This window comes from Haliotis asinina, chromosome 7, assembly GCF_037392515.1.
Source record: "Haliotis asinina isolate JCU_RB_2024 chromosome 7, JCU_Hal_asi_v2, whole genome shotgun sequence".
Taxonomy (NCBI): Eukaryota; Metazoa; Mollusca; class Gastropoda; order Lepetellida; family Haliotidae; genus Haliotis; species Haliotis asinina.
Genome location: NC_090286.1, coordinates 56,544,036 through 56,553,481, shown reverse-complemented (window position 1 = coordinate 56,553,481; position 9,446 = coordinate 56,544,036). Strand labels below are relative to the sequence as shown.

The 9,446-nt window shown below is 39.6% G+C and overlaps 1 protein-coding gene across 1 annotated transcript in view; it reads right to left on the bottom strand.

The window, feature by feature from the left end:
- Nucleotides 1-102: 102 nt before the first annotated feature.
- Nucleotides 103-9,446, bottom strand: part of LOC137290593 (uncharacterized) — a 45,492-nt gene continuing 36,148 nt past the window's right edge. The window contains exons 27-34 of the mRNA XM_067821635.1: nucleotides 9,162-9,296; nucleotides 7,202-7,295; nucleotides 6,609-6,691; nucleotides 5,779-5,916; nucleotides 3,950-4,069; nucleotides 3,649-3,794; nucleotides 3,266-3,401; nucleotides 103-2,684 (exon numbers count right to left, since the gene is read on the bottom strand). Of these exons, the coding sequence (XP_067677736.1) occupies nucleotides 2,526-2,684; nucleotides 3,266-3,401; nucleotides 3,649-3,794; nucleotides 3,950-4,069; nucleotides 5,779-5,916; nucleotides 6,609-6,691; nucleotides 7,202-7,295; nucleotides 9,162-9,296 (1,011 nt within the window). The 3' untranslated portion in view covers nucleotides 103-2,525. The remainder of the gene's footprint in view (nucleotides 2,685-3,265; nucleotides 3,402-3,648; nucleotides 3,795-3,949; nucleotides 4,070-5,778; nucleotides 5,917-6,608; nucleotides 6,692-7,201; nucleotides 7,296-9,161; nucleotides 9,297-9,446) is intronic.

Genomic DNA, 9,446 nt, shown 5'->3' with positions numbered 1-9,446 from the left:
GTATAGTTTATGTGGGAAATATGTTTTTAAACGTATCAGCCTCGTCAGTCGGGCATAACATCAGCTTCCTGTCTTCTATACAACAATTGAAAGACTTGCGAATACAAGAAAACCTGTTTTATTCCATAAATAAGCTTTACACAGAGACTGACCAGAACAGTTAGATCACGTTAACATGCTATCCACAATAGTCATGTACTATATAGGCACATATACACATTCAGAAGTAATATTAACCTGAAGTGGGCTTCGCACTAAATATTTGGTCATCTCTTGTTTTCCCAGAATAACCACATTGAGGTTTTTGTTTTGCAGGGACGAGTTTTACTTCTCGTTAGTTAGACCTCTTCCCAGGTTTTACTTTCTGCAATCATCTTTTCCAAACTCTAAATGAACATTAATATGCAAATGATGTATGACTATTTGAAATCAATTGATAAAATATCGTTGAAGATTAAACTCAAATTGCAAATGATTTCCCTACCAAGACTGGAAGTGGAACCGTCCAGTTTAAAGGCAGATGCTCTACCACACGGCCACCGGGCCGACGAAGGACGTGCGATTGAATTATTTTCTATTTGTACATGTGGTTACTGTCATTAAATTGATTATACGTGCGCTTTAGTTATTGAAGAATGAGGACTATGATTTATGGATATACGACTTCTTTTATTCAGTGAGTGCGACGTTTCGACATAGATACTGATGTCATTGTCAAGCAAATGGTACAGGGTAATGCATTGTGGAGGAATATATACATTTTGCTTGACAACGACATTAGTATTTATGTCGAAACGTCGCACTCACTGAATAAAAGAAGTTGTATATCCATAAATCACAGTCCTCATTCTTCAATAAATAAAGCACACGTAAAATCAATTTAATGACAGTAACCACATGTATAAATAGATAATAATTCAATCGCATAAATCCATAATCCATAGTTCTCATTCTTCATCTACTCAACTTCTAGAATGCCTATCAAAGACACTTTAGTTATTGTTATGTAGCTTCATTAAGTCATGATCATATACATTGTAATTACCCATCATTGACGGTAAATATGTTAGAGACCTTTGAGGTGGGGACATTCCCGTCCCCCTCCGGTTTTACATCGTCTATCAAAACCTCGAAGGCGTGTTTTCTGCTATACTTAAACAATGTTTGATATAATATTCTGGAAGAGGAACGAGGAGTGTGGGTAATGTAAATCTTATGTACATCAGACAACGATTAAAGTATAACATAGAAAGTATTACGATATTTTGTGAAAGCGAAAAGAACAATTACACACGTCTTCCGGCAAATACTATATACAAGCGATGACGAGTGATTGAATGTTTGTATCACAGTGGCAGTATTGCATAGTGACATCAATAATACCAAACATCTCTTTAAAAGGAAAATGAAAGAAAAGATATGGTGCGTGATTATGACTCCAATTGTCCAGGAGGATAAATAAAGCAGTCAACATGATAAAAAAACTTGGTTATCTCAAGTCAATACCATTTGTGTTTCCGGCCGTTTCATGCCAAGCATATGAGTGAATATGGTAAGATGTGATCTTGACTAAAGAATCATGCTTTTCGTGAGTCCTGTGTACATGACACTATCACAAATTATCTGAGCGTAAAGCGGTAACTAAGCCAATGTCAAGGCACATAAGGTTGTCGTGGAATGTAACATTTCGATGAGGAAAACGTGCCAATTTACATGATTCATCAGAGATACACTATCTAAGTGGTCCATCATGCCAGTTGTGAGGCGTAGGTTTGGTAGAGAGGCCACGGTGGATAAGTGGGTTAGATTGATGACATTGGGTGCTTGTGATCGGGTGCCGGACTCACGGTGTATCTTCTAATCCAGGATGTAGGTGAGGGTGTGTGGATTTACGACGCCATCAGCACTATTCCAGCAAATATATAATTGTGCTTTACACATTGTACCCACGTCGGAAAAGAACCCGGGTTTTCTACGTGACGAGTAAACGCTCTAACCAGCAGGCTCTAACCACTAACCAGCTCTAACCTCCCCCAAACGACAACAATTTGTACAGTGTTGAGAAAGTGTAATCCCCAAAATAACATGTAACATTTCGATGATTCTTTCTGCCAATACAAAGAGTGTTGTTTTGAGAAGTCCTCTGTGGTTTCAGCTGCTAACATGACATAGTTCATGAACTACACTGCATCTGTGAAAATGACATGTGTATGCAACTTGTACCCTGGACATAACAGTACTAATGGATGCCCCACAGTTGACCCGCATTTGCTCAACACATGGAGGATTCTTCAATTTCAAATACATTAACAACAATGCCTGCCAAAATATATATCAACTATTGAAACATTGATGTCGTATATATCGACCGTACATGCCATTCAAAAGAAGATCGTATTGCAAGTGGCGCACAATAAATAGGGATATATTGTATTGCCATATAACCATGGATCTAACTGTTTAACTGTTACTCTCTGGTGATATTTAGGTTCTGCCATGTTCCGTGTAACAGTATCTTCGCCCTATCACTGGTTGGAGTAGATCGGTTCTTCAATGTTAGAGTATACGTTTGCTTCGCCTTCTTCTTCGGCAACATCTGCGCTGTCATCTACACTGTTGTTGGAATAGACTGCCTCTGATGCCAAGTGTTCGGTAAGGATCTTGTAGCACAGCGTGTACTGGGACTTAAAACAGATGAAAATATGTTTGAGGTGGTGTGATCACCACATTGTTCCGAACCTAGATCCGATCTTGTTCAAACAACGGTGAACAAAAACAAGCTGCTTGTGTGAATGCTGTATAGTGGAAATTAACATAGGAGGCTATTTTGCCTAAGCCATGCTTTGTCCTAGAGTTTATTCTAAAAGAAAATACTGAGGACACAATGATTACACATCTAAGTCTGTTATGACATTAGCATAATGAAAGTTATGAAATATGATCTTTTCCACAGTAAATGCTAAACTGATATAATCAATCACGATCTTAAAATCAAATCAGTTGACCTGCAGGAGTGGAAAGTGACTGACCAGAGAGCGTATTGAGAGTCCACACTGACGAATATGATGACAACCGTCAGGCAAGCCAGTTGTTTCCTGCATGCTCGATAGGTTTGCAAAGGTTGACATTTAGATGATATTGATGGTGTGCTTTACAAACAGTCATGTGTAAGCCCGGGCATTTTTGTAATTGTAGTTAAGCCTTGAACGCACGCGTTCATCATGATTTACCTTAAGCCCTGTTCAGCAGTAACATCCCAACTTACCACATCAGTGATATTGTGCTTCCTGATTGCCTTGTTGTTTCCAACAACGACGGGTACAGCTACTGTCTGGTCATCCTGCGCTCGTTCTAAAATGGCTGCCGCTGCACAAAACAGTCCGCTTCTCTGGGCTCCGTTTCTGCAGTCAATGTTGTATACATAGTGACATGCTGTACAGTATTTCTGTCGTAATTAATTATCAAATAAGACTATGACGTGTAACTCACAAACCTTGGGTGAAAGAATGTGACCAAATCAGCAACAAAAATAAAAACTTTGAAAATTCAGTGTAATACTTCTGTACAAACTCTAATAGGCCATCCAATTCTCTCCAAAATATAGAATATATGAATATGATATAAATATATAAATGAAGAAATCACCACCTGCAGTGTACGATTATAGGAGTTTCATCTTGTGTGGTCGTGACTTCCGACATCCGCACAAACTGCAGTAGTGAATCCGGTGAAGGCAGGCTTCTCTCTGGCCAGAACTTGGCGGTGTAGTGAGCGATCTTAGTGACGCAATCCTCCTGAAACAGGAATATCTGTATTGTACAGTCATGACATGAATATGCGATTACATGTATATAGAATCTAAATACTTTGATTGTGTGTAATTATTTATGGAGAAAAAATTGTCTACTGGCACTTATTATAATTTTGATATATCTAGTAACAACCAAACCTCTTTGAGTTCTAGTTGTCGGAAGACGATTTCACTGTTTTGTGATGTGTTTAAGCATTTCAGTTGGAACGGCCCGAGTTCCAGGGGTGTATGCACATCTGGCCAGTAGACAGCTGCATCCTGAAATAGAGGTCACTTGTCATACATAGTGACAATATAGCACATCAGAGTGTCTATTCTCGAAACTGTCCGATCTAAGACAGATCCTAACAAGTTAAGACAGCAGTTAGGACATCCTACCGTTAGGATAGGACTCATTCTCGAAACGATCCTAACCCTGTCCTTAGTTGAGCTGCCGGTCCTAGCTAACATAGTGAGCTCTTCTGTAGGTCAGATAGAGAAACCATCATTAAATTGGCGATTTCCCTAAACGTTATCCACGATCTATTGCGTGAAAACACATACATATTTGTACAACGTTTATTTCGTTTACAAGCTTAAGATGATTGGGAAGACTAGAAATCAAAGTAAAAAGTCCATGAAAAGTGAAATTCAGCATATAGAATGAACTCGTACTGGAACAGATTTAAAATAGTTAATAAGACATTTATATATCTATTTGTTTCAATTACAGTACTGTATTGTTAGATATAAATATTGTTTGTATTCAATATTTCATCTCTTTACGATATTTTAGAGTACGTACCAAAATTGCAGTTACGGTGTAAAATATGTGCAAAGAATACTTTAATTTGATTTTTTTTAATGAAAATCATGACTTGATCTCCTATTATGTGTTATCACACAACGGCAAAATTCACCCAGGTAAACAACATGAGTTACCTCCCTTACGAAGTTGGCCCTGACATTTCACAACAATGTGATAGAAAAGAGAAGTGTTGTGAATGAAAAGGGATTGAATAGGTAAGAATTGAACAAAGTTCTTTTGTAGATCTGAAGCATGTGTGTCTCTATTCATTGATAATAAATTGATAAAACAAACTTAAAAACTCTTCATACTAATCAAAGCTTTGAGCAGTTATAAATTCCGATGTAATTTAGGCGAGTTATTTCTGCGAAAAAAATCAAAATTGGTGACCGAACAATTACCACACCACGTTGATTTCCACTAAGACAGACTTAGGACAAGTCAGAACCTAACCTACTTGCCCTAGTTAGGATGTCCTTTCAAAAATAACTTAGGACACCTATCCTAGACCCTCGGTTCAAAGTTTAATATCCAAGGGCTAGAATCCTTTCGAAAACAGGGGCGCTGTCTCTTGAACACACATCGGTTACTACACAAACCCGTCACTATATCACACACCTGTCACTATATAACACATCAACCACTATATCACACACCAATCAATATCACACAGTAGTCCCTAGTACAAGCCAGTCTCTGCTACACAGCCCAGTCACTATATCACACACCAGTCTCTGCTACCCACACCAGTCCCTGCACCACACATCAGTCACTAAATAAGACACCAGTCTCCATATAACACGCCAGTCTCTGCAGGACACATCAGTGACTATGTCGCATACCAGTCACCATATAACACACCAGACTCTGCTACACATACCAGTTTGTGCAACACACACCAGTCATTATATAACACATCAGTCTCTGCTACACACACCAGTCTCTGCAACACACATTGGTTACAAAATTCATATGACACACCAGTTACTATATGGCACACCAGTCTCTGCAACACACATTGGTCACTATATCACACATCCGTCTCTGCAACACACATAGGTCACAATATCACACACCACTCTGCAACACACATTGGTCAATTTATCACACACTAGTCTTTGACTATCTCTGAACTGATACGCAGGCAATATTTACTGTGTACGGCTTCAGGCGCCATTACCTCATCGTTGTTGGCTGTGTAGTCATCTAGCATGATGATCCTGGTAACCTTGTAGTCAGACACCACCCGCCAGAAGTCGAACACTGTGCTGGCCAGCGGGGTTTGGGTTTGGAGGAACTTCTGAGTTCTCTCAAAGCCCTGACGTCAGTGGACATTAAAATGAAATAATGCATAAAACATCCTGTAATTTACATACAAAATGTGGTCCACCATTGCATATTAACCAGTGAATAACATACTGTCAAGATATTCAGATACAGGGACCGCCCGAGAACACGTATTTGGAAAATCTCATATCGATAAAGCTATTGCTGCTTTGGAACATACCCGAACTCGGAAGTTGACATAAATGTCACTTCATGCCCAAATTCAGATGACGGGGGTTTTGGTTCCTTTTTCAACCGGTTTGAAATCTCTAAACACAATCTGCCTCACAACGTTGACCCCACTAATACCAAAGGTGATAGCATAATCTGCCTTAAGTATGCGTTGTGCAATTATTCTATTGCAACTGCCCTTTGTTGGCGTGGAAAAACACCAACACAATCCAAGTCATGCAGTATCGGAATCAGAACATGACATCGAGATACACAAAATAACAGTAAATATCTATTGTAGTTATCGGTTTTATTTCACCGACTTTTCTACATCGGATTGAAAATACAAAATACAAAATACTTTTCATTTGTTTGATTTCGGTTGATTTGATGTAAATTTGGACCTACCGTTTACAATAAAGTGCAAGCCAACTGCTTCGACAAAGGGACTCATTGAAGTAAAGCTGATATCCATGAAACCTTTCTGACGTTTCATCGACTACATATACTCACGGGTAGAAAGACAGCGTTGATGTACGTGCCGCCCATGTCGTCGTGTTCAGCGCGTGGCATCAGGATTGCTCGAGAGGAATCTCCTGATCAACCAAGGGATACAATAATTGACCATCTTGTAACTCTAAAATACAACCACTGAAATATATGTGGACATGTAAATACATACATGTACCTCAGACTCAAACTAAGAGGTGATTTGGTATCAGCCAAAGTCAAATCTCTTTGTGAAGAGATCCCAGGTTAATGAGAAACTCTTGATGTTACAACCAGTCAGCATTTCAAAACAGTACTAGATGCTATTCATGAAGAGTAAGTGGGTTTAGTTTTATGGCTCGCTCAACAATATTCCAGCTATATGGCGGAGGTGTGTATATAATCGAGTCTAGAGCAGACAATCCAGTGATCAACAGCATGAACACCGATATGTGCAATCGGGATACGATGACACGTGTCAACTAAGTCAGCGAGCCTAACCACACAATCCCATTAATCGCCTCTTACGACATGGGATAGTGAAGATCAAATCTTCATGGGTTTCACCTGATGGGGAAACAGGTACAACAATTGTTATTTAAGGAGTAATGTGCAACCTGCTAATATTGTGTCGCATCTGTTCTTTTCACTGTTGTTCAGAGCTCTGTTGTATTCCCCTTCTGTGTCACAGACCGGGTATCCTTGCAGTGCCTACAATCCAGTAGAGAAAGATATAGGTTAGAGTGGCCCCTGTGTCTTGTATTTCAATAACATCGAATATGTTGCATGTCTGTTGACTGACATTATAGTAACTGTAGACGATTTAGCTTTGGGGAAACCAAGGATGGCTATCAAGATCATTACTGGTACATTCCCAGAAATTATTGAGAAAATCTTTGGTTTTTTTCTAATGATGCTAAGATTGGAAAAAGGGCTTTCACTATGCACAAAGCATACTAAATAAGGGAGACAACTCTTGAAGGCTTAGAAGGCAGCTCATTACGTCAAGAGTTATCTCCCTTGTCTGAGCAGACGGCTTCCTGTGTTGACATGGCAGAATTTACAGCAAGAGAGAAAAGAAAGCTCATTCTAGATAATTTTGAAAGGGGTGAGGCTGATGCTAAAGTGTTCGCTTGTAGACATGGTATTCCTCTGTCTACAGTATACAGAACTTTGAAGAATATTCAAACAGGAACCGGGATAGAGCACAAAGCAGGGGCAGGTCGGCCTAGGAAATTCAGTGTTGTGGATCGCCGAAGACTTGGGCAGATTGTGAGTAGGGGCAAATTGAAAAGTGTTGAGAACATCAGAAATGAAATGATTAGCAGAGGAAGTCCTCAGGTATGCAATGAAACAGTTAGGCAGGAATTACAGAGACTTAATTGGGTGAAAAAACGTGGAATTCCCTCGCCGTTGATGAAAGATGCACAAAAGGAAACACGTTTAAACTGGTGTCGGGCTCATGAAAATCAAGATTGGGATAATGTTTTCTTTTCGGATGAAAGTTCTGTTTGGCTTTTCCCTAATTGTGTGAAAATTTGGACCAAAGATACTGTCAAACCTATCTACCAGCGACCAAAACATAGCTCGAAGTTTCACATGTGGGGTGGCATATCGGCTCGCGGAGTGACGCCATTGTGTGTTTTCACGGGAAACTTGACAAAAGAAAGATACGTTGACATTCTAAATGGTCACCTTCTTCCGACAGCACAAACATTGTATGAAGATGATTGGATTTTCCAGCATGATAATGACCCAAAACACACTGCGCGCTACACAAAACAGTGGTTGTCGGGCGAAAATGTTCAAGTTTTAGACTGGCCCAGTTACAGCCCAGACCTAAACCCAATTGAGAATGTGTGGGGAGTCATGAAGGACAGAATAAACCAAAAGGGACTGAGAAATATTGAAGATATGAAGGCCGAGGTGGTCCAATATTGGGATACCCTGTCACACGATTACCTACAAACTTCGATGGGTAGTGTGCCTAGGCGTATTCAGGCATGCATTGCTGAGCGAGGAGGTCTAGCAAAGTACTAAAACAAGACTGAGACTGTAAAAGGGTGATGTTTTAACATGTTTATGTAAGTAAAACGCCAGAAGTTAATAAACGTAATGAGTTACATGACGCAACATGATTTTCAATAATTTCTGGGAATACTATATAAATATAAAGCCCAAGAACAACATCACAGCAGATCATGACTACAGCTTTACACGACTGGGCCGAACTTTTCATGACTGGACCGGGCCTTACATGACTGGGTCGAGAATTACGGGCTGCTATCCACCGGTAGTTTTTGCTGTTCGTTTTCATTATTTTTGCATCACTTTTTGTCAGACAGTACTTTTCTTTGACAAATTGTATGGAAATAGATACATATCCAAACAGTAATAATAGTTCATTCAACCCTGTACATTAAACACTCCAAATTCGAAGTATTGTCGATACAAGCTGTTGCCGCCTATGTTATCAAATAAAGACACAAGACAGTACAATCAGGTAATCCTAACAGATAATGTTGAGCAGTACAACCAGGTTTACTCTTCAAGTGCAACACGAGCTGCTTATTCTACCTGAAACTCTTTTTGTAAACGTGGCTGGTCGTTGACAAGACTCTCGACCCGTTGACGGAACTCGTTGACTGTGTACACACTTTTCGTTAAAATCAAAGAGACCAGAGCTGCCTCGTGAATGAAGACGTATTGGTTCTGAAACAGAAAAGAAACATATGGTACAATATTTGAAACACCCAACACACAGACGCCGAAATTTAAGTTTTGGACTTTCGAATGTAAACGTGCGCTTTAACTGCACAACGGGTAATGTGCGAATATAATACTGCTTGAGTACAGGGTCGA